The 26,872-nt window shown below is 35.0% G+C and overlaps 1 protein-coding gene across 26 annotated transcripts in view; it reads right to left on the reverse strand.

Moving 5' to 3' along the window:
- SNAP91 (synaptosome associated protein 91) overlaps positions 1-26,872 on the reverse strand; it is a 123,939-nt gene that overhangs the window by 40,294 nt on the left and 56,773 nt on the right. For 13 of the 26 annotated variants that reach the window (XM_054721849.1, XM_054721848.1, XM_054721857.1 and 10 more), the window contains exons 8-14: positions 21,166-21,207; positions 15,950-16,020; positions 10,360-10,387; positions 8,980-9,089; positions 6,790-6,908; positions 1,205-1,219; positions 889-1,056 (exon numbers count right to left, since the gene is read on the reverse strand). In XM_054721849.1, the coding sequence (XP_054577824.1) occupies positions 889-1,056; positions 1,205-1,219; positions 6,790-6,908; positions 8,980-9,089; positions 10,360-10,387; positions 15,950-16,020; positions 21,166-21,207 (553 nt within the window). Of the gene's footprint in view, positions 1-888; positions 1,057-1,204; positions 1,220-6,789; positions 6,909-8,979; positions 9,090-10,359; positions 10,388-13,972; positions 13,979-15,949; positions 16,021-21,165; positions 21,208-26,872 lie in introns of all 26 variants that reach the window. The other 13 variants (XM_054721863.1, XM_054721861.1, XM_054721856.1 and 10 more) reach the window with 6 other exon arrangements.

Below are 26,872 nucleotides of genomic sequence, written 5' to 3' on the forward strand. Positions count from 1 at the left end.
CCCCACCATTTGCTTCCTCCAATGTCTTTACCATATTCTCAAAATGCCCTGGGGAAGATGTCATATTATAATGAAGAAACACAAAACTATGATGAATATAACACTACTCGACTTGTGCATTTGATAGGTGCACCTCCCCAGGTCTGGACATTAGCACCACGCAGATGGGAATACGTAAACAAACTGGCTTCAGATGGCTCACCAGGTCCAGGCATACGATACTGGCAGAGTCTAGGATATATAGCCCACGCCCATAGCTCTAAATCAACTCTGTGTCAGAATTTACATTAGCATATTTTCAATCCTTACAAGTCTCACCTAAACCTGTTTTTAATCTATGTCAAGAGCTCATTCAAATGATCTCTCAAAGTCCCAGAGCCAAAGATGGTCCAAGTTTTTGCTTAGAAGACGCTTAAAGTTGCAAAACTGGGCATATCCCCAAACTCTCTTCAGAGTCCTCCAAATCTGAACTCTCTTACTGGTAGATGATATTTTTGGTCCTAAATCCTAAGAAATAACTTAGGCCAGGATTTCCCCTCCCATATTCCCCAAATATTTTTCTCCCTGCTAGTGTGAATCTGGCCTAAAAGACAAAATCAAAAGCATTAGGTCTGGTACCACTTTTCCATAGATACTGCAGGGCGGAAACACATATGGGCCAAGAGTTCTAGCGGCAATTTCCACTTTGAGAAACGGAAAGTCAACCTCTGCTCTAAAACCACTGAAATTAAATGAAGATAAAGTTGATAAATTTAGCTAAGATAAACAGACATGAATAACCATTTAAAAAATATGTAAGCACTCTGACGTGCTGTTAAACAATGTACGGACGTTTAAATCTCAGCAATCCTGGAAGGAAAATGAAGGAACAGTGAGTGACTGACTAACCTCCGAAGAGATCCACTTCAGCAGTGACAGCGGTGACAGTTGTAGTAGTGGAGGCGGAAGCTGAAGCAGTTGCAATTTCAGCAGCTGTAGTAGGAGGGGTGGGTTCTGGGGCAAATGGATCTGAAATCTTTGCTTCAGAGGGAGCAGAGGAAAGCGTAGCCAGAGAGTCTATGTTGCACCAGAGATGGAGAACGGATGGAAGAGAAGAAAAGGAGAGGACGAAAAAATACACCAGGTTCCAAAAGATCAAAATGAAGGCAGTTAGTAAGATCCAGAAGTCTCTCAAAACAGAAGTTTAAAGTAAAGCTTTACTCACCCTCTCCCAAAAGGTCTATCGATGTCCATCGTGTGTCAGCATATGAAGAAATAAGAGATAAAGCTGAAATATTCAACCACACCAGTGTCCAAGCAGGGTGAGGCACTAACTGAAGAAATTCTAGCTTTCTGGACCATTTGTAATAAAAAACATAAATGTACAGTCAGCCCTCTGTATCTGTGTGTTCTACATCCTTGGTTCAACCAAACGTGAATCCAAAATATTTGGGGGAAAAAAATGTTACGTTGTGCTGATGTGTACAATGTAGTTTCACCTACGATCGTTACATCTCTACTGAACATGTACAGACTGTTTTTCTTGTCATCATTCCCTAAACAATATAGTAAACAACTATTTACATAGCATTTATATTACATTAGGGATTATAACTAATCTAGAGGTGGCTTAAAGAGGATATGTGTTATATGCAAATACTCGCCATTTTATATAAAGGTCTTGAGCATCTGCAGATTTTGGTATCTGAGGGGGTCCTGTACCCAATGCCTTGTGGATACTGAGAGATAACTCTATTACCTGTTATCATTATGGAACTTTTGAGCTGGAAGGGTACTTTAGTGAATTTCTAGATCAAATTTCCAACTTCATAGATGGGAAAACTGAGAGCAAGCGGGGTCAAGACACTTACCTAAGTCAGGTCTAAACAATTTTGAAAAACTCAATTTATTTTTTACCAGATTTACCATTTTAACTACTTTGATTGATTTCCATATACTATAAATATCCATTCTGATGAAATTACAGCTAACTGAACTTTACTGATCTTCTTTATTTGATCGTAGGTGAAACTACTATAGTCTGGAATACCAGATAATAAATTGGAGCTTTATAAAAGCTGTAGTTTGATTGTAGAATGTATAAAACAGTCAAATAAATAAATGCAAGTTTAGGGGTTAGAAAAAGAAACCCCAACCTAAACTTTTTTCTTCTTCATAATAATATATATAATCTTTATATATATTATATATTATATATATATATATATATATATATATATATATATATATATATATATATATATATATATACCTTACATTAAAACACAGTATTTCATTGGGAGGTTCATACTTTCTGTGTTCAACAGTGGGATTATAGTTGGCATCCTGAATAAGAAGCCTACAAGGAGTTATTCTTTACTTTACTATGACTCCATGTCAAACATTTGGATTGCTCAATGGCATTTTTCTATTCTCAGTCACATGAAACACCTCATATTTAAATTCATGAATGTTCCTGTAAATTTACTTTAATGATAATTTTTTTTATCAGAACTCATTAGAAAGATTTTTTTCCCCTAGAGCTTTAAAAACAATTAAGAACCTGTAACCCAAAAGTTCTAGAGGACATTTAAAAGAACTGAGAAACATAAATTTGACATTAAAATAGTCACATTCATTTAACTACGCATTTTGCAAACCCAGTGAATATTATGTAAAGCACTCTACAGCTACACTGAGATAATCAGACTCTTCCTAACCAAATCCCATATATTTCATAACAATTTTAGAAAATTATAGCACATGGAGTTGACATTAGAAACCCTCTTAAAATTTTAGAATGTATACTTAATAAATAGCATGCAAAAAGGACCTACTAGTATGTTGGGTTGGAGCTAGAGTATATTCTGCTGTTAGGTGGCCAGGTGAACAATCCCAAGAAACAGAAGGTTCTTCTAATAATTTCTTATACCAACAATACCTGGCCCAATACAAGTGTTACTCCCCAGTCACACTTCCTAAAAATATTTTTGGATGACAAAAGTGGGTCTTCAGAAGCCAGATAGACTTGGCCTCTCTCTTTTCCAGGCATTGGTGGGACTCTCCCTCACCCTGCCCTTATCAACATGGATATTTCAAGCTTCAATGAGACTTAGCAGAAGAGTGAAAAGCCACGTGACAGCACAGTTTCCAGACCTATGATGGGGAATGAGCAACTGATTTCATACATTTGTTAAGGAGGAGAAAACTTATTTGTATATACTAGAAGGTGAGAGAAATAAAAATATTTTAAAAATATAAAAGATGTCAAGAGGAGCCATATACATATAAGATTAAAATATTAATTCCTTGCCTTTGACTAGTATTTTGTTCAGCTGGAGGGGGATGATGAAACTTCCAGCAGTGATAAAATGGAAGAAGAAAAGTAAAATTTCCTAAGAAAATGTATGAGGTAATTAATCATATTGTTGAATAATTGATGATGAAAAATTTTTCCATTCCTGGAAACCACAGGTTTTAGTCTCCAAACTCTTCATTTTCTAGATAAAACAAAATTTATGCTACTTATATATTGCTTTATGCAAAATTTTCTCTCCTATAAAAGGAAGTCTCTATTTTAGGATGATAGGAACAGTTTTAAAGATTCTCAAAACTACTACTTGTTGTAAAGAATTAATCTATCCAAAAAAGCTACAATAGCAGAGTTGATCCACTTGCAAATGGTATATAATCAGATTTTTTAAATAATAGAAATCACTGGAAAATATTCACTGTAACCAAGAAAACAGGCCTACAACTAAATTAACAAGGAAATCTATATTCTGCAGTGAGCTGTAGCTAAACTTTTAGGTTATTATAAAGATTAAATGTGTTCATATATTTAAGTGCTTACCCATATCTGTTACATATAAATGCTTACATTAAATGCTAGCTATAGCTAACATTTAGGTTAAATTATAATTTTCATTATTGATCTGTTAATGTCAAAGCTTCTAATCTTTCTGTGTGTGTGCATCTGTCTAAATGCATGTGTATGAAAATAGCCTAAAGATATGCCCCCCAGATTTAATTAACAAGAAAATGGTAATATGAGTCATAAAAACTGCTTCTACTGTAGCTAATATTCCACATGGAAATTATTAAAGTCATATGATCACATAATATTGATGAGCTTTCAAATACATGTTGATAATTAATTCTTATTAGGTCCATTAATTCTAATTAAAACCCTAACAGTAATTCCATGTTTCTCAAAAAGCAGAAATCTGACTTCAAGCATTTATAATAAGAAATAATCTGTTTTCCCACTTCTACAATACACAGAAATATAACATACATAACTCACTTGTTTGGGCTGAGAGATGAATTTATTATAAGAAAAAAACACTTTCCCTATTATGGGGCCAAAAGTAGGAATTTAAAAAATGCTCTGTATTCTTTTCAATGAAACATGTTCATTATTAGCCCACAGGATGCCAAATCTTATAAGCACTATTTAAATTAAATTTACCAAAATATAAATTTGCTAAAATCTGGTTGCTTTACACCAACAGGAAAAAAAGAGTATCATTTACAATATATCCCCTAAAATGGCAATACTTAGAAACACCTGAAGTAGTGATGGTAATTTGAAAATGAAATCCTCTGTGTTATGGTCAGATAAGAATATCCAAATAGGTCTAACTAGCTTTTAAAGTTCGTATTGTACTGTCTAGTTAAACAAAGTTAAAATATGCTTCAATAATAAAATCAGCCTAATCTTATCAAACAATATTGAGAAAGTGATTTTTTTTTTTTTTAGTCACATAAGCCAAAATGTATTTGTTACAATTTAGCATCATCTTCAAATCTTCAACCATCACTGGATCTGTAGAATAAATGCAAACTGAAGGTGGGTGACTATGATTTCTCAACTTCATATTACACTACTTCAATTTCTTAAGGCTTATAATTTTTATTATTTTGCTTAGGAAATTTACTTATTAGCATTTTTCTCCCCAGCTGACTTTTCCACTGATATACAATACTGTGGCTGTAGGTATTTTGTTGAGACAGAAGACTAATGCTGTCTAACCATCAAAAAGTGGCCAGTAGGCCCTAACTCAAGGCTTCTGCTTGCCTAGAAAGCCCTCTGCACTAATTATTAAAAAGTGGTCCCTCGGGCCTACCAGCTTAGAAAAAGCACCTTTCTCTCAAGGATGAGAAAGGATTATAGCTTCTCTGGCAGAAAGCAGGCTGGATATCACCCCCTCTCCGGAGTCTCACACAAACTGGCTGTCCAGGCCAGACAGCCTAGGCTGAAACCACACGACTAGACCTACTGATATCTCAGTGTTTGTCACCAATAGTTATTACTTCTAACAAGTAAAGACTGAAAAGTGTTATAATAAAATTAGTTATTAAAACGTATTCTTCACAATATTATGTGTCTTAGCAAAAACTCCTTGGAGATGAATGTGAATTAAAATGTCATATTGAAATTGAAAAAGATTTCACCTACATTTTTCTTTTGTGTGTGTGTTTTATTTTATTTTTTTAACTGTTGGCACCAAAATAATTTTTTAGAGTGTCAATGTAAGAAATGTCCAAACTTGTAAAGAATTTTTTAAGAGCCTGTTTGAGTTTATTTGAGCTACCGGATGACATGCCAAGAAGCAAGATCTCAAATGCTCCCAAGCATGGTAGCTTTGTAGTTCTTTTTATACATTTGGAATTCAGAAGGGGACATAAGGAAGATACCTGAAGGTGGCGAAATGATGGTATTATAGGATAGTTAACAAGATTATGTGCTCCCTTAAGAGTGGTTATGCCTCTAAAAAAGAGGATTAATCTGGCATTTCAAAGGTGTGGTAAACTATATGCACAAGAACAATGGAAAGGGCTGACTTAAAGCAAAGATCCACCTATCATTAAAGAAGACAGAGGCCTGGAGCATGACTACTCTCCATGACCCCCCAGCCAGGAATTCAGGATCAGATCACCTATGCTGTTATTTTGGGTCACTGATTTATTACAGAGCCTCTCTCTCTCTCTGGTGTGCCGGGTTCCTGGCTCTCCTGTTGCAGGAGGTGCACTACCCTGTGCCCACACAGTGGACTAATGGACTTTAATTCGCCTGAATGCTGAGCTGGACCCGGCTGCAACATGGAACAGAAGCTCTGGACACTGGCCCCCCTTTTGGCTCTACTGGACTCCCAGCTGCCCCTCTTTTCAGGACTGGGTTAAGGGGCATGGGGCTTTGCAATCTGAGAGATGTAACTCCATGCAAATAAAGTCTTTTACCATATCTTGTTCTCCCGTGCAAGTCTTAGAAAATTCATTTCCTAAAGATCTCGCAAGAATCCCGCTCCTGCGAGAAATCGAGAAGTTTGATTCTCCAGTGACAAAGCTATCCCAGATTTTAACTGCATTTAAGTCAAATACAATGTGAATAAAATCAATTCCTGTCAGGAATCCATGAAGGAAGGCTTTCCCTGAGAAAACCAAATTAGAAATGCTGTCTTTGCATAATCTCATAAATGTTCAGGAATACCCAGACTTCTAAAGCCCAAATCTCTAGAAAACAAGACTAAATATAATCAGAATTTTAGAACAGCAAAGGAAAGTACTGCCTTTGTTCCAACTTTTAAAATAAAAACTACATGACTACATGAACATTTTAACTGTATTATGTGTACTTTCTCTGTCTCTGTCTCACTCAATATATATTTCAATTAATAGATGCCATTGTGAACATTTTCTCTCCAAGTTTCTAGCACCATTTTGGACCCTCAGAAGGTAAGCATAACAATTATAGCTGAGTAAAAGCAACTAAGTAGAGAGATGGCATGACTGTCTGGTTTCACTCACCTCCCCATGCAGTGGCTCCTCCTGAAGGTGGTGCTGGTGCTGGCGCCGCGGCTGCCGCCGCCCCTCCAGAGGAAAAGTCTGGCTGGAGGTCCAGGAGATCGCTGGATGGTTTAGAAGTACTGAATGGAAATATAATTTTAAAGTCAGACTTTGAAATTTTATAATGTAAAGATATTTTTAATAGAATTATGTAGAAAACATCACAGATTTTAAATCAAATAAGAGAATAATATCTTGGAAAGGATAGTAGTAGTTCTTCTACACCAAGGGTTAGCAAATGAGATTTGTAAAGGGCTAGAGGCTAAGTATTTCAAGCTTGTGGGCTAGATGATCTCTATCACTGCTTGACTCTGCCACCGTAAAAGTGAAACAAGACATAGATGACGCATGAACAAGTAAGTGTGCCTTTGTTCCAGTAAAACTTTATTTACAAAAAACAGCCAGCGGGATGGGGGATAGGTTTGACTCCTGGGGCCATAGTTTGCCAACTCTTGCTCTATAGACAACAACAAAGTTAAATCATATTTCAAGCTATGAGTCACTCACCAGATCACAGAGCAGAAATTAAAAGGGAAAACCTAAATGCCTCAAAGTAAGGTGGAATTTTCTTAATCATGTTACGAAATGCTGATTAGGAGGACTGTGACAAAAGGAAACATCATCCAAATATTAAAGGTATTAGGGTAAGAGGATTATGGATAATTTCTTTTCTTTTCTCTATTTTAAAAGTTTTTAATGAAAAAAATTCTTGTCTTGAGAAGAATACTTTATTTATAAACCCAAGATAGTAAAATGAATAATTACTAATGTACCTTGTTTTCTAAATAAAACTACAACATATCAGTTTTGGCTATAAAGAGGACTCACCTGGAAATACTTATATATATATTTTTTTATTTTCATTCATTGGGGCTGTGATTTTTCAAAGCTCCTCCATTTGCAGAAGTTCTAAGAAGGAACCTAGAGCTTTGCTATTCAAAGTATAGACCCCGAACTAGTAACATCCTGGGACCCTGTTAAAAATGCAACATCTCAGGCTTACCCCATTATCTCCTACATCAGAAATTTTATTTTAACATGACCCTGAGTGTTTCACATGTACATTCAGGTTAAAAGAGCACTGGCCTAAAGGTCACCAGACCAGGTACCAAGCCATCAGAGTCCCAGGTTCCCCATCCCCTCTTCATAAACAGCAATTACATCTTTATCTTTTTTACAGATTAGAATTCCAAGAAGAATAGATTCTGCTACTTAAAAAGTTTCTAAACCCTTGAAATTTGCCTACTTTTGATGTCCATTTAATAAATACAACAGGTATAACTACCAGAATAGGAAAGTATATTTATTAATATTCATATCAGAGCTTTTATAAGAAGTAACTTATCTTAGTATAGAGACAGAAAGGTCTTGGTTTTACCAAGTTGAAGATTATAAAAAGCCAAACTAAGCAATAGAGGATAACATACATTGTTAACGTGGGTGTATTACTTGGATTTATTGCTTAGTTCAAAATTTAAGTCTCTAAATATAGGGCATTCACAATCAGAGTCACAGATAGTACAAAATGAGACCAGAATCCTAAGGCAAAATAGCCAAACAAAGAGTTGACCTAAAGTTATTATTTGAGGAAGCCACTGCGAGTTGGGGCTTCACTGTAGGCAGCCCTGAGATTTCACAGAATGTACAGTCATCTCTACCTTTCTCACCACCGTTCTGACCTGTACGTGCTAGTAAAGCTCATTAGAAACACCACAGTGGTCCCTTCCTAACACCTGAGTCTGAGTCCCTCAGATACACCAGCTAATTGATCTACAACTGCAAGCTTTTTAAAAAAGGCATTTTAAGACACCATTTGAATTTCCCACAAGAATAAACACTTTTTAGAAAACATTTTCTGTGTCAGCCAATTTCAGAAGAACTTGCAATGTGTGCATGGTTTTTCCACTTCCTTTCCCAAATGTGTGGGCAGCAAGGTGATTTCCACAGCTTAGGCCTTCTTATGCTTTTAGAAGTACAGGCCTCGGTAAGTGTATCAGGTATAAAATAACTTACTTTGTGTACCTAAAAGTAACCCCAGTAATACATGTTAGGATTAGCTTTCATTTTCTGAAATCATTTGGGTTCAGTACATAAAAAAACAACAACTTGTCAAAATACTAATAAACATTCACTGAATGTTCATTAACTCACCTGACAGGGACAGCCGTGGATGGAGTTGCAAATAAATCAACCGGTGGGGACGTGTCAATAGTTTTCGCTGGTGTAGAATTAGGAGACGTAACAGTTGTGGCTGGAGAAGACTGAAAGTGAAGATGCACAACACACTCTAGTCAAATCCGAATCTACAGGACAGAGCAACAGCACTTCCACTTTGCAGACCCATGAACTATAGATCTATAGGGGGAAATACTCCTGTCACTGATAACGCTAATCCTGTCCTTAAACATGCTAAAAAAGAGATAGGGAGGTAAGGGAGTAATTAAATTTATTCAAGTAGGCTGTCTAAAAAGCATGCTTGTGGCCCTGGCTGGTGTTTCTCAGTGGTTAGGGTGTCGGCCCACACACCAAAAGGTTGCAGGTTCGATCCCCTAGTCGGGGCATGTGCAGGAGGCAACTAATCAATGTCTCTCACATCAGTGTTTCTCTGTTTCTTTTTCTCTCTCTCCTCCCTTCCCTCCCACCCTCCCTCCCTTCTACTCTCTCTAAAAATCGATGGAAAAAATATCCTCGGGTAAAGAGTAACCAAAATAGAAAAGAAAACAAAAAACAAAGGCACACTGTGGAAAGATTCCCAACTACAATTGCTTTCTTTACCATTAAAACACACATAATATCATGTGCCTTACTTGTCTCACAGGGCTGTGATTTAGAGTATGTGAAAGTGCTTTTCAACTAATAAAATGTTACAGATACATTTGTTCTCAGTGGTAAAGGACTAAGTTCACATTGTGATATTACACTGGACTTAGAAAATATAAAGGAGAATACATAAAAACTTACCTTACCTTTTCTAAAAAATTTAAAAATAAAATTACACCTGATCCAGTAATTCCTCTTCTGCATAATACCCAAAAGAATTGAAAGCAGGGACTTGAAGGGATATTTATACACACATGATCACAGCAGCATTATTTAAAATAGCCAAAAGGTGGAAGCAACTCAAAGTGTTCATTGACAGAAGAATAAATGAACAAAATGTGGTATATTCATACAATGAAATATTATACAGTCTTGCAAAGTAAGGAAATTCTGACATGTTACAACATGGATGAACCTTGAAGATATTATGCTAAGAAAAATAAGCCAGTCACAAAATGATTCTACTTATATGAGGTACCTGGAGTACTCAAAATCAGAGAGACAGAAAGTAAAATAGTGGCTACCAGGGACTTGGAATAGGGGAAGTAGAAAGTTAATGTTTCAAGGGTACAGAGTTTCTGTTTTAGAAGATAAAAAAGTTATAAAATGGATGATAGCAATGTTGCTAAATAATGTGAATGTAATCCACTAAACTGCACCTCGAAAATGATTAAAATTGTTAAAACAAAACACAACAAAAAATAAACTTACCTTACTTAATGGAGAGGGAGCACCAGATCTAAAAGGCAACAAAAAAATTAAAACTGAATATACATGTAGAAGCATTTAAATTTGATACTATCACTTGGTCAAACATTAATTTGTTTATATACAATTTTTTTTTTTTTTTAGTAATGGACACACTATTTAATACTTTCTATCTTTTACTCAGTTATGACATCTTTTTTAAAAAAAATTTATTGTTTAAGGTATTACAAATAGTAGTACATATGTCTCTTTTTTTGACATCCTCTTCTAATGTTTCCCACCCACTAAATTTCTAGTATTAGAAATTCTTAAATTAAAAATTTCCCCCTATATCTTTAGCAATTCAATTCTTCAAGTTGATCATTATTGCCCATGTCCATCAAAAATAAGCTGTCCGAATTGGAATTTATTTTTTTTTCTCCAAAACTTGGGAAAAATATGTTTTATAGAATTAAAAAACCTGCTGATTTATTATTTCAAAAAGTTAGGAAACTCATTAAGTTTAAAGTATATTGTGATTAATTAATCATAATTGTGATGCATAAAAGAAACACTAAAATAAATAAAAAATCCCTATGAGCCCTGTGCCTGAAATATGCCTCAACTTCCTTAAGTTTTTTTAATGGCTATAATGAAATCTATAAAAAATATTCCTATTGTCCTATTAGAACTAGTGGAAGCTTAAAAATGAACAGTAATCTCAATGTTTATTTCTAAAGCAGTGAAGGAAAATTAGGAAGAAATAATTTTTATTTTTTTTTAGTTATATTATGAATAGCAGTGACTACTGCACATCACTTCTACAAAGTGCTTCAGAAACATCTGCTTAAACAGCTTACATTTTACCAACCTGAGTTGGTGGAAAATAACAATAAAACAAAAGGAATAAAAATACATTGCAATAAGAAGCCTATAGTCAGGGTCTTATAGGATGTCAGGGATGTCTTGCTACTTATCTATAGAGAAAATATCACATGTAGCAGTAGCAGAAAAGAATTAGCAGAGAGTTAGTAACTGAATTTTATATACTATCATGAATTTTTATTATTGGATATAGCAAAACAAATCTAGTAGTAGTATATGCCTGATTAATACCTTTTATAGTCAAGTTCATTTGCAAATATATGCCTGCCATTTTCTATTTAAATTTAGTTTTTACTTAAAATTAATGTAAAGAAAGGGCACATAGAAATTTCTACTATATTATGAAGGTAGAAGAATAAAGGTAACATTTAATTTGGTTATGTGTAGTTTGGCTAAATATAATCTTAAGAATGACATATCCTATAAAGAAAAGGATATACATTTATCTACATTGCTTATTTCAAAGGGCCTACTGAAACAAGTGAATCACAGTGTGCTCTATATCCTAAAAGCTACTTAGGCACCTAAAAATCTTGTATAGCAGGAGTTCAAAAATTCCCTAATGTGTTTTTGACTAATAATTTCTCCACTCCCACCATTTTTTCCTTTATCTGTGTGGAAAAGGAAGGGAACGAAGTCTAAATAAAAATCCAAGAAAAAACAGCCTGAACTTGGCAAAAAAAATATAGAAGCCATTCGACATGGTCACTTTCTAAGAATGAATTAATTGAAATTAAATGATCTCTCAAGCAATGTCATGAAGCACTGCTCAGTGGTACTGACACACGAGGAATACTACTATTACAGAAAAGAGAACTGAGGATGTGCAAGCGCTTTTTGAAATATGTTTTTAAGCTAATACGTAAACATTTCTAACATATTGTATACTCCATGGCAATAATAAAGATATAACAAAAATGATAGAATTGTTCTATCTGCCATTAAAGAATATCACGCTCAAATATAAGCATAAAACATCATAATTGCACAAGAATTATTTTGCCAAGCTCCTACACGAATGCTATTACTAAATGACACATGTAGTTACCCCATGGATTAGACAAACAAATGAAAATTTCTTACTGTCCCTGTGGAGCTATCATGCCACCTACTGCACTATATCTTAACTGTGTAAGTGTCTGTATTCTCCATTAGATGCTAAGTTCTTAGCAGTGAGGGGACTCATCTCAATGATTTATATCTCTGGCACTTTACACAGCAGCTTGCAATGTGTAGGCAGTGAAATATATTTTGTATTATCTGAATTTTTGAATGAGAATACATTTATGTACTCTTTGTATAAAAATGTAAATTAACCAAAAGTCTTAAACATTATTTTGTGTGAAACTAAATTGTCAGGATGTGTGACCTCTGTTCCCATGGACCAGATCCAGCCTTTGACAAGATTTCATCAGAAAGGTGAGAACTAGAGGTGCTCCCATTGGGATATGACTTTAAAAAGGATCATTAATCACTGGTTAAAATCTGAGGCTCTGAGGTTCAGAGAGGTAAGTAATTTGCCAAGTCTCTTCATGCTTTAGTGGTGGGTTTAAGAATCCAGTCAAAGTCTGTCTGATGCCCGGAGCCTGTGCTCATTTCACATCCCAGCGGGTCCTGACGGAAACACACATAGCCCAGCACAGTTGTTCCTCCCTCACACAATACATTGCTTCCTTTTACTTGTTCCTTTGTTGATTTTCTATCTTACCATTGGTCATTTCTCCTTTATAAAAGAAAAGACTACAATGTTTTATATATAAGTAATGACATTTATTACAGACCTATACTTATTTTAGCTAGAGAAACTTAGCACTTAGTGAACTGTATTGGGGGAAATAAAGCACAAACATAATTTTAGAAGAGAATAAATGACTATAAAGTAATCTACCCTAAATTTTTTAAAATGCTACAAACTAATATGTGGGTTTTTCTGATGCACATAGTTTACTTCCACAATGTTAATAGTAAGGTATCAAAAGAGAACATTTTGTTATTTCTTATTTACAACAATAACCCCTACATAGTTCTGGTTATAAGTGCTAGTTATAAAAATAAACAACAACAAAAATAAAACACAGATGTGAAAAATCTGTCTTCCAAATAATTTTATTTACAATAGGTTTATCTTGCATTTCCTGCACCCTCAACAGTTAGAAACCCACATATAAAATAAAATAAAATTCTCTCTTTGGTCTATAAGGTCATAGAAACAAACAATATACAAAGGTGCATCATACAGTATTGCATAAAAGTTCCAAAATATCAGTTTCTTTAAGGCACTAAATATAAAGGGCATACATATTTTTATAGAAGACATTTGAAAATGCTTTGTTTTATGCACTTACCTAACCTGGAGACAACTTTAATAATTAATTTTATTTATAAAATTGTCTTTTGTTATATGACATGGGAAAATCTTCTGATTACTAAATAAATGAAAAAAACTTTGATTTCTAAAATCTAAAAGAAATATATATATTTGTGTACATACATACATATATACTAGTATCTAAGAGAGACTGTTAGTCTTGATCCAAGAAGACCAAACTAAAGTAAAACCATTTATGCCAGTCAACTTGTGAGACAAATAAAAAAGTATAATGAAAAACACAGATGTGTAAAATGGACAGAAATCAATTTTAAATGTTCTAAATACCAAATGTGGACTCTTAAGAGTGTTTTTTTTTTTTTTGCATTTTTAGTAATAACCAAATGCAAAAAAAAAAAAAAAGTCACTCAATATAGTACTCACCCTTCACTTAAGTTCCCAGGTAAGCACAAACATACAAAGAAGAAAATAGTTAACTACTGTAGTTCATTTATTTTAAAAACAGGGAATAAGCAAAAGACAAGTTCATATGCGGTCTTAGCCAATTCAGAAAAGAAATATGACAAGCATAAAATGATTTTAAGGCAGAGAGAAAAAGTATGCTCAGCTAAAGGTAATTCAAAACAGAAGTTACTATTTCACTGCTTTTGGAAATGTACGTTAGTATATATAGCTAAATTCTCCAAAAAATTTGCAGCAGCCACCAGGGGGCGAATTTAGATTTGAAGTTAGGACTAAGGAAATCCACTATGCCGTGTGTGGTGGGGGAAAACCTGAGAGGGAAAGAGTGCAGAGAAACTGCCCAAGGAAGAGGCTCTAACTCTTGTGGGTATGCATACTGCATTTCCTTCGCGAAAAAGGTTCCTTTGCCACAGGAGCAGGGCCTTTTCTCAGGCTTCCTGCCTCCTTTTCCTTAAATCCAAGGCAACTCACTTGGCTTCCTAGATCCCGTAGTACAGGATGGCCCCAGCAGTAGCTGGAAGCGGGCATCGCCTGTTGTGACTTAGTATACTCTCTAGTTTTTTATTTGGCATCAATCTATCCACAAAAGGCTGATCACCCATGGCCACACCCTGGGCTGTGGTAACAAACCTGCTAAAGCCCCCGAGAGGTCCATCATTGCAGTAGCTCTGCCATAACCGCCTGAGAGATTCCTACACTACTGTTTGTCATTGAAAATTTAAAACAGGCAATACTTTTTAGACTAACTTGGGGAAAATGACAGAAATAACACTTAGCCAATAAAACAACAACAAAAGTAAGGTCGGGACACTAGTCTAGATTCTGGGAGAAGAGAGCAGAAAGGAGTTGCCTTTTGGTAGCTGTACCGCAGGTAATATCTCTGATCGGCCTACAGATCTGTCATGGCCAGTTATTAAGTTGTCTCTGCTAACTTCTGCTGTCAAGCTCAGTGGACTAAACATCAAGCCAGGACAAACCACCACGACATTTCAAGCTGACTCTGTGGAGAGAGCTACACTAAGTGTTCAGGGGGAGATAATGAAGTATAAAATCATCCCTGACCTTTAGAATTAGAAAATCTATTTAAACCACATGTGTGAAAAAAAAACGGCCACAACACAGGGCAGAGCGTGATGAAGGAAGGTTTCATGAAATGTCCCTCCCGGGATGTGTGAGATTTACACAGACAGAGATAAGGGGGTTGGCATCCAGGACCAGCAAGGCACAAAGAGCGGAAAGCACTGGGTCTTGTGAATGCACAAGTTTTACCCCTGCCAGAGCAAAAATAAATAAATAAATAAATAGGAATGGAACCTGGACATTTTTTGCATGTATTGAGGAAAAATAGTAAAAAAATGTAAGTGCCAAACACAGGTATAAAAATCCAGTAAAATTGCACTTACCACTGCTTAATTGCCACTCTATAAAAAGATCTCTTAGTGGAATGTCAGCAGCATGCCATGCTGAATGGTTCAAGTGGGAAGAGTCTGGAGTCCAAGAAACTATACTCAAGGGCTTTTTTTTTTTTAACAGTGAGGTTGGTAACACAACAGTGTTCAAGGCTGCTTGTGAAATTGTGCTTGCTTTACGTATGCCCAATGATAACAGCCTCAATTTTTAAACATAAGCAACTCTTTTTCTGATTATTGTGAATCCCTTCTAAGGGCAAATACATAAATCAGCAAGTTCAGTTAACATAGGTGCAACCTACTCATTTGCTGCATTCGCCTGCAGACAGATGGTTGCAGGTGGGGTCGCACTGTCATGAGTTAATGGGACGGTGGGCGGGGGTGGGGGGGTTTGAGGAAACCCAGGAGAATTACAATAAAGCATACCCTAAAACTGTAGTAGTATAAGTTGTACTGTGATAAATCTCATTCTTATAAAGAACAATTCTAACATTTTTCATCTTATTTATAATATACAACTAATGCGTACTTGTTTCCAGGTTTCTTTCCTTCTAATGTATTTAGATGCTGTTCAAGGGTCTCCATGAGACTGCTGGGAGCCTACAATAAGAAAGTAAAAATAAATGTCTGGATTGCTTGCTTGCACAGTAAACACACTGGAACGTCACTGTAACCTTGCATGGTGGAGGCCTGTGAGTGGACCCCAATATATATGTGAGATGATTACATTCTAGGGGCTTTTAGTGTTAAAAATCTTTAAATTCCCTGGAATCTCAGACAGGCCAATCCTATATGTACTTAACTCCCCTGCATAACAGATAGTGTTACAGTGTGGTTTCAGTGTAGAGTATACATTGGATAAACTTTTTTCTAACATATTACTTATATGCAGTAAACTAAGTTTAATCCAATTCACCATATGTTTCCATAAGACCACAGTGAAAAAAGAATAGGTTTTTATATCCAAGTCAAAAATATAAGTGCTCAAGTACAAAGTAACAGAAATTTGAAAATACAGTAAAATCTCACTTATCCACGTTTGACTGAAATATTAGGAAAAATTGCTACTATACTAAAAAAAAGGGGGGGGGTAAGTGATAGTTGTGGGGAAAAGAATACACCTTTAGTAGCTAATAACAATTAAGATTTTCTTATTATTGAGGCATTTAATTTATTTCTATAATAAAATAACTATCAAATATAATAATGTTATAATGGACTATGTGTATTGGCAGATTTAATATATTTCAACCACTTTATTGAAAAGTAACTGTTTTCATAACATTTTAGGCAATATAAAGTGATGGCATTTTACTGTATATTAGAAAGAGAAATAAGAGATTCAAACAATATTCCACTCTATTCCTCAAGCATCAAAATTTTAATTTCATCTTTCTCATATAATTTTAACCCAAATTTGACCTTAGCAGCATAGGCATTCAGAGAATAGCATTTAATGAATAAAATATATAACTACATTTATAGATACACTGAATTCTAATAATTGTATTTAAATTAATATGAAATTAATTTTGAAGAACTATGCTAACTGTTGAAATAGTTCACATAACTCAAAAAAATTCATATCACTGTAATTTTATATGGTACCTAGAGTGACAATTTAAAATAAAATTATATTAAAAATTTTTGATTTTTAAAGTTTAGGATATTTATTTAATATTCACTTAAATTTTACAAATAGAATCATAAATGGTCTCAATAATCATGTGATTATTATAAGTATAAATTACTAAGTGAAGCAAACATAAGTTTATAAATATAAATTACTAAGTGAACAAAATATTAATGTGATCAAAGTGATGAAGGTAAGGTAGAAAGAAACAACCCTATGAGCATTATCTAAAAAGTTAATGACTATAGTGTAGAAAGAATAAGGACTAGCAGGGGGTATAATAAATCTAGAAAATTATAAAAATTAAAAGTTTAAAATATAACTCAGGTGAAAGTGGACTTACTCAACAAATTCCAGTAAACTACCGTAACAAGTATGCCTCTGAATATATAAAAAAGAAGTTTGTAAAAATAAAGAAAATTTTGCTGTATAGAAGAAATAGTCAACTATAAGGTTGTGCTAATTTAATAAACAAAGTGTACATTGTAACCTTAAAGGGAAGAAAATAGTAATGGCTTCATAATTTTTAGGTGTATCCATACCTGGTAACTTTAAAATTATAATAATAATTACAATTTTCATAATAATGGAACCCAGGAGGCATACTTCATTTTTTTTAAATTTTTAATATGGGATCACAGTATGGAAAAAATGTGTCAAGTGATAGAACCATTCTCCATTTAGAAGACTCAGGTCCTCTGAATGGTAAGTACAATGTAAAGGAAATGTGATTCTGTGCTAAGCCTGTTAAAAACAACAACAAATGCTACTTACAGACACAGAATAGAGAACAATATAGGACAGCATAAAAAAGAGGTAGTATATTCTCCTATTACAGTTTTTAGGTAGCTAAACAACAAAAATCAAAACCAGGAACAGAGTTTGCAATTTCTTTCTTTTTTCTTTTTTTGCAAAGTTTCTTAGCAATTTTAGGAAGAATTTTTAGAAAACAAATTAACAGTCACAATAGCCATAATGGAAATCTGATCAAGAACACAGACTACAAAATTGACTTTTGTCTTTAAGAGGAGTTATTTTGCAATATGTGGCACATAAAATTAAGTTTGGAGCATTTTATCTTAGAGGTTTAAAATGCTTCATCATTTAAATTACTTGTAAGTACTATGAAATCTAACAGAAATAAAGTTTTCAAATGTATGCAGACAAAAAAAAACAACTGTTTGATAGTAATGTTCAGGAGTGCAGGAATACCGCCTTCTTCTCAACTGTATCTATGGTGCTGAGCATATCCTGGCGTGTAGGAGGCAATAAAGCAAAACTAAAATTTCCAAGGAGCAAAACTCTGAGAATGCCTTTGCTATTGTAAAGAAATTTAAGGTTAACAAAGTATAATTAGTTACTCATTTTTAAAATGCCAAAGTCAATAGACCATTTAGACGGAAACACCAACCCAAGAATAAGTCAGCCTGTGAAAGCCAATAGATAACAGCAATATATTACGGTTACCGATTCATCAATGGTACAGTCTTTAAAAGGAGACTTTTCTTTATCAGTAGTTTTCAGGTCAACCAGAATTCCTGCCATCAAAACCTAAGATGTTTTTCATAAATGGAGATAATTTAAATTTGGAATGCGCACACACACACCAAACAGGAAATACTATTTTGAAAATCATTTTCTTGGAACAAATTCATAAATAATTTTGAGTCTAGAATAAAAAAGGAAGCATCCATCTAAAATTCAGAGGCTTTAGATTATAAAGCATCATTAAGGGGAGGGGGAGGGGGGCTGAGTGAAAAAGGTGAGGTGAGTAAGACAAAAAAACACAAACTCACAGACACAGACAACAGCATGGTGATTACCAGAAGGAAAAGGGGGGTTAGAGGGGACGTAGAAGAGGGTAAAGGGGGGCTAAATGACTTGGGGTGGTGAACACACAATACAATATACAGATGATGAATTATAGAAGTGTACACCTGACACCTATATAATTTTATTAACCAATGTCACCCCAATAAATACAATTAAGAAAACACAAATGGGAAAAAAGCAACCAAAAGATCATTCAAATTTTTGATCATTAGATTTAAGAAACCATTTGAAAGTGCTGAGAAATATATCAGTTCTGATATCATATTCACTTCTTACCCAAAACAAACTTTTGAATGTTTTTAAAGGAAATGTCACTGATACACATAAGTCATTTAAATGCACTTATGATGACATTAGATGCACAATTTAAAAAGGGCTACCGATGTCCACGCTGATAGTTATTATGCAATTTCTAACCTAAAGGATAGCCATTAAATTCCTCTGCTCCATCTTGCAGCAAGAGGAATTCTAATCCTTTTTTGAGTTACTAAGCAGCTTACTCCTTCTCCCAGTCAACAGGTAACCCTTCTGGTCTCCCTCTCCTCTCTAACCCTCTCCCACGTCTGGTGTTTTTATTGTCACAGCTAGACTGAGTGCCATGGTGGCCACAGAGAGGTCTGGCAGAGAACCTAATCTCAAAGGAGTTAAACTGAGCCCACAAAAAGTAGCATTTCTGACCCATCTGTAGATTGATTCTGGTCTAGCACGGTCTAAAGGATTAACCCTACCTAGAGCAGCTCACATTCCAGCTAGGACTTGACTATACTGTCCCAGTGTATCTAAATTCCCCAGTTCAGTTAGAAGTCTCCTTTGGACCTGTGGAAGGGGCTCTAAATAAGAATTAGCTCTGTTACTTATAATCCCAACAGAAATCACAATTAGGTAGCTTAAGAAATTTCAGAAGCACACAATACTCTTGTACTGAGATGTAAATATATACTGGAGAAATGAGCTACAAAAAATTTTTTTAATGAGGAGGTGATTTACAAATTAAACATTAATAGTGAAGTTTATGTGGCTCTTAAAATCATAACAAAAGTAGAGGATATGAAATACCAGAGTCTAACGGATCTCTACCAAAGAATACCTTTTTATTAGGGCCAGGGCAAGACTGTATCTTAAGGATTTTATCTCTGTTCACCAAATTGTGATAACACATAACATTATATAAAATATGTCGCCATAGCCTGTTTGGCTCAGTGGATAGTGTCGGCCTGTGAACTGGCCTGTGAACTGAAGGGTCCTGGGTTTGATTCTGGTCAAGGGCACATGCTCAGGTTGCGAGCTCGATCCCCAGTAGGGGGCATGCAGGAGGCAGCCAATCGATGATTCTCTCTAATCACTGATGTTTCTATCTCTCTCTCCTTCTCCCTTCTTCTCTGAAATCAATAAAAATATATTTTAAAAAATATTATGTCTCTGAACTCTAGAGAGATTATATAAATTATAATAAATTTTATAGTATCACTATAAATTAAATGCAAGTATGTGATTCCTTCTTTTGATGATTTACTATAATTCTATAATTTTAAAAACAAAACAGTATTAAGTATTCCTTTAAACCTTTCCTTGTCTTCCTTTTGGCTCTGCCCTAACTAAGACAAAGGAGGACCTATTTTCTTATTAACTGACAGCACTTCTAACAATACATCCAGTTTTTCTTTTATTCTACAGTGAGCTGCCTATAGAGCTGAATAAAGATGATTTATCATTTCTAAAAGCTATTCATTGAGCTGAATATTTTAATATTCAACTTTCTAGGTTAACATGCATTATTTATTTGGACTATTTTACAAATAAAGACAAAAATCAGCGTGGTAGAACTATATCAGAGTTTGCCCATTCATGCCCCTTCTTTGCACCTGGGGCATGCTGAAATCTAGAAGAACAAGCAGGAAGACAAATTCAAATGTCTTGATTATCATGCCTACAAATATCTTTTCATAGATAAAATATTTTTTAAAACAATATTCAAGGCTCCCTTTTGATTCAAGTTCAAGAATGAAAATATGACCTAAGTAAATTCAGTTGCCTTTTAAGAAGAAACTATGTTTATAAGGGCAGGAAAATATTCATATTACCTCTAGAAATATATTTAATAGCTAGAAAAAATAAACTAGAATAATTTCCAAGAAAGTCCATTGGCCTACATTTAAAATACATTAAATACTTTTAAATACTTACAAGACTTTATCAATGATCTAGGTAAGACCTTTTATGAAAAACTACAGAATAATAATTTCATGTACACTGAATCTTCCACTCAAAGAATCACTTACCTGTGTGAGGTCAGGAATATCACCTTTATCAATGCCAACTTGCTGTGGATTAAGAAAATAAAAAGTAACTTAATGGGAATTTTAAAAATTAATTTCTCTGAATTTAATTGAAGATCACCACATAATTAGTTAAAACTATATGTCAAACATGGTATAGAATTGTTATGTATATTAATCTTACTTTGAGCATATGCTCTTTGTGTAGTTTTCCACTCAGTATAATATAGCAATTATTTCACTAATATAGTTAGATATAACAAGTATAAAGAATTATGTTAAAATCCAAAAACAGAACTTAAGAAATTGAAGTGTAAAATTTAAGGTTTCTTCCATATTTAACAGCAGCTAAAAAATCTAAAAAAAATTGCATAGACTAAATTTAAATAGTTAATTATACCCAGTAAGTCCTTTGTACAGAAAATGTTTATTTAAAAATATATATATTTAAAATTTTAAAATTTAATTTAAACAAACCCTTCCCCAACCAAAAAACAAACAAACAAATAGTTCAGCCATTTCTCCCACCCCACCACCCACCTCTTGCAACCACCAATCTGTTTTCCGTACCCATGAGCTTGGATTTCTCTTATTATTTTTTTTAGATTCTTCATATAAGAGTGATCATATGGTTTTTGCTTTCTCTGACTTATTTCACTTTGCATAGTGCCCTCGAGATCCATCCATGATGTTACCAGTGGCAAGATTTCATTTTCTTTTATGGCTAAACTAGAGGCCCAGTGCATGATTAAATCATGCACGTGTAGGGTCCCCTACACGCTTTCGCTTTCGATCACGGGGGAGCTGGGTGCCTGTCCGCTGGTGCACCAGGCCTTTCAGAAGCCTTCGCAGCGCCGGAGGCTTCTGAAAGGCCTGGTGCCTGAGCAGACAGGCACCCAGCTCCCCCGCTTTTGATGGTCCGCGGCGGGACGTGAGCTCGCTGCCCCAGAGGTCCCTTCTGTGCCACAGCACAGCCATGGTGCAGACACTGAGCTCGGGCCGCCACTGGCGACGCGAGCTCAGTGTCCTGCCGGCCCAATCGGCCACCCCAGCCACCCTGAGTCCCGCAGCTCCTGGCCAATCGTGGGCATAGCAAAGGTACAGTCAATTTGCATATTTGTCTATTATTAGGTAGGATAATAGTCCACTGGGTGTGTGTATAATGTGTGTGTGTGTGTGTGTGTGTGTGTGTGTGTGTGTGTGTGTGTGTATAACATTTTCTTTATTCATTCATCTATTGATGGGTACTGGGGTTGTTTCCATATCTTGACTAATATAAATAATGGTGCAATGAACATGGGGTGCATATATTTTGTAATTAGAGTTTTCATTTACTTTGGATAAATATCCATGTGTGGAATTTCTGGATAATGCAGTTCTAGTTTTTTTAATCTTCACCCCAGGACATGCTTACTGATTTCAGAGAGAGAGAGAGAGAGAGAGAGAGAGAGAGAGAGAGAGAGAGAGAGAGAGATCTTACTTGCCTTAACTAGACCGAACTTGCAACCTATGTATGTGCCCTGACTGGGAATCAAATCCACAACCTTTTAGCATATGGGACAATGTTCCAACCAACTGCAGTTCTATTTTTAATTTTTTTGAGGAATCTGCATACTTTATTCTATGCTGGTTGCACCAATTTACATTCCCAGTAACAGTAAACAGGGTTCCCGTTTTCCCACATCCTTGCCAATACTTGTTATTTCTTGTCTTTTTAAAAACAGCCATTCTAACTAACATGTGTGAGGTGATAGTTCATTGTGGATTTGATTTGCATTTCCTAATAATTAATGATGTTGAGCATCATTTTATGTACCTGTTGCCCATCAGTATGTCGTTTTTGGAAAAATGTCTATTCAGATCTTCTGTCCATTTTTAATTGAACTACTTGCTTTTTTGCTATTGATTTGTATGAGGTTTTTGTTTTGTTAATCCTCACCTGAAGATATTTTTCCATCGATTTTTAGAGAGAGCAGAAGGGAGGGGGAACACACAGAAACACCCATGTGAGAGAGACACATGGACTGGTCGCCTCCCACATGGGCCCCAACCAGAGCCAGGATGGAGCCTGCAATCGAGATATGTGCCCTTGACCAGAATAGAACCTCCAGTCTTCAGACCAGTGCTCTATCCACTGAGTCAAACAGGCTAGGGCTGTATGAGCTCTTTCTATTTGTGGATATTAACCCCTTTTCAGAGATATGATTTGCAATTATTTTCTCCCATTTGGTAGGTTGCCTTTTTGTTTTGTTGATGGTTTCCTTTGCTGTGAAGAAGCTTATTAGTTGGATGTAGTCCCACTCGTTTATTTTTGCTTTTGTTGCCTTTTCTTTTGAGGTCAGATTTAAAAAATCATCAAGACCTATGTCAGAAAGATTATCACTTATGCTTTATTCTAGATGTTTTATGGTTTCAGCTTATATGTTCAAATCTTCAATTCATTTTGAGTTGTTTTTTGTGTATAGTGTAAGGTAGTGGCCCAGTTTCATTCTTTTGCATATGGCTGTCCAATTTTCCCAACACCATTTATTAAAAATTGTCCTTTCTACATTGTGTATTCTTAGCTCCTTTGTCGTAATTGAGCACATACTAGGTGTACCAGTTAATAATGCGGATTTTTTTTCAATAGATGGAGTTACACATATGTTGATATATATATATATATATGTGTGTGTGTGTGTGTGTGTGTATATATATATGATTTGATATGTATGCTATTTTGTTGTATTGACAGCAAGCTTCAAAACTTCATATGTCAAATTTGCTGAAGGTGTTAAACATCATAGATATTTTTACACTTAAAAATGTCGAATTTTGTGCCAAAAAAAGAGCATTTGCGGGAAGTTTAATTCATTACTTTATTTTGAAGAAAAAGTTATTGCCCTGACCGGTTTGGCTCAGTGGATAGAGCTTTGGACTGAAGGGTCCCAGGTTCGATGTCAAGGGCATGACCTTGGTTGCGGGCACATCCCCAGCAGGGGGTGTGCAAGAGGCAGCTGATCTGTTTCTCTCTCATTGATGTTTCTACTCTCTATCCCTCTCCCTGCCTCTCTGTAAAAAAAAAAAAAAAAAAAAAAGTTATTGTATACTTCGGGAAGCTTATGGTGAACATGCTCCATCTCCAGATACTTGAGAATGCTGGTTTAAATGCTTTAAAAGTAATGATTTTGATGTGAAAGACAAAGAACGTCCAGGTCAACCGAAAAAGTTTGAAGACCAACAATTACAAGCATTATTAGATGAAGATGCGTGTCAAACTCAAAAACAACTTGCAGAAAGATTAAATGTTGCTCAGCAAACAATTTCTGATCGTTTACAAGCAATGGGAAAGATTTTAAAGGAAGGAAAATGGGTGCCACATCAACTGGGTTGATCCAGGTCAACCAACAACACTGACTGCAAGGCCAAATCGCTTCAGAAAGAAGACAATGCTCTGTGTTTGGTGGGATCAGGAAGGTGTGGTGTATTATGAGCTTCTAAAACCAGGTGAAACCGTTAATACTGATTGCTACCAACAACAAATAATCAATTTGAACCACGCTTTGATTGTGAAATGACCAGAATTTTCCAGAAGACATGGCAAAGTAATTTTGCTTCATGCTAATGCACCATCACACACTTCAAAACCAGTTAAAGACATGTTAACAGATCTTGCCTGGGAAGTATTAACCCACCCACCGTATTCACCAGACCTTGCTCCTTCAGATTACCACTTGTTCCGATCGATGGCACACGCACTTTCTGAGCAGCACTTTAAAATGTACGAAGAAGTGGAAAATTGGGTCTCTGAATGATTTGCCTCAAAACAAGAAAAGTTCTATTGGGATGGTATCCACAAATTACCTGAAAGATGGGGAAATGTGTAGCTAGCAATGGACATTACTTTGAATAAAGCACTTTTGATGTTTCTCTTGAAATTATTGTGTTTTCTTTGATTACAAAATCCGCCATTATGAACCGGTACACCTAGTATGTGTGGTTGTATTTCTGGGCTCTCTATTTTGTTCTATTGATATTTCCTGAAGATTGCTTTGGCTATTTGGTGTCTTTTTTGGTTATATATAAATTTTAGAATTGCTTTCTATTTCTGTGAAAATACCACTGAAATTTTAATAGGGATTATGAATCTGTATATAGCTCTGGGTAGTATGAACATTTTAACAATATTATTTCTTCCAACCATGAGTATGGACTACTGATTTACTTGTGTTTTCTTCATTTTCTTTCATTAATATCTTAGTTTTCTACATTCAGATCTTTCACCTCCTTGGTTAAATTTATTCCTAGGTATTCCATTCTTTTTGATGCAATTACAAATAAGATTGTTTTCTTAATTTCTCTTCCTGACAGTTCATTGTTAGTATAAATCAATGCAACAAATTTTTATGTATTGATTTTGTATCCTGCAACATTATTGAATTTATTAGTTATAATTTTTGATGGCGTCTTTAGGTTTTTCTATATATAACATCATCTGCGAGTAGTGACAGTTCTACTTCTACCTTTCCAAGTTGGGTGCCTTTTATTTCTTTTTATTGCATAACTGTTCTTGCTAGGACTTCCAAAACTATGTTGAATAAATGTGGAGAGAGTGTCCAATCCTCGTCTCATTCCTACTCTTAGAAAAAACCTTTCAGCTTTTCACCATGGAGTATGATATAAATTTTGTTTGTTGGGAAGTTTTTGATTACTGATTCAATATTCTTGTTAGTAGTAAATTTGGTCAGATGTTCTGTTTCAGAATATAATTCAGTATTGGTAGGTTGTATATTTCTAGTAATTTATCTATTTCTCCTAGGACAGTGGTCGGCACACTCATTAATCAACAGAGCCAAATATCAACAGTACAAAGATTGAAATTTCTTTTGAGAGCCAAATTTTTCAAACCTAAACTTCTTCTAACACCACTTCTTCAAAATAGACTCACCCAGGCCGTGGTATTTTGTAGAAGAGCCACACTCAAGGGGCCAAAGAGCTGCATGTGGCTCGCGAGCCGCAGTTTGCTGACCATGGTCCTAGGATGTCCGAGTTACTGGCGTATAATTGTTCATAATACTCTCCGATGGACCTTGGTATTTCTGTAGTATCAGTTATAACATCTCTTTCATGTCTGTTTACTTATTTAAGTCCCTTCTCTTTTTTCTCTTGGCGAGTCTAGCTAGCATTTTGTCAATTTTATGTTTTCAAAGATTGAGCTTTTAGTCTCACTGATCTTTTCTATTGTCTTTTAAGTCTCTACTTGACTTATTTCTGCTTGAATCTTTATTTTCTTCCTTCTAGCTTTGTTTTACATTTTTTAGTTCCTTGAGGTGTAAAGTTAGATTGTTTGAGACTTTTCTCGTTTCTTGAAGTAGGCATTTATCACCAGGCACTGCGTTTTCTGCATCCCATAAATTCTTGTATGTTACATTTCCATTTTCTCTTGTCTCAAGGTATTTTTTGCTTCTCTTTTGATTTCTTCTTTGAGCTACTGGTTGTCAGTAAAATGTTTAATCTCCACCTATTTGTGAATATTCCAGTTTTCTTCATGTAATTTATTTCCAGTTTCATACCATTGTGGTCAGAAAATATGCTTGATATGATTTCAATCCTCTTAAATTTATTAAAACTCATTTTGTGGCCTAACATGTGCTTTATCTTGTAAAATGTCGCGTGTGTAGTTGAGAAGAATTTGTATCCTATTGCTTTTGGATGGAATGTTCGTAACATT

Source organism: Eptesicus fuscus, chromosome 10 (assembly GCF_027574615.1).
Source record: "Eptesicus fuscus isolate TK198812 chromosome 10, DD_ASM_mEF_20220401, whole genome shotgun sequence".
NCBI classification, from domain to species: Eukaryota; Metazoa; Chordata; class Mammalia; order Chiroptera; family Vespertilionidae; genus Eptesicus; species Eptesicus fuscus.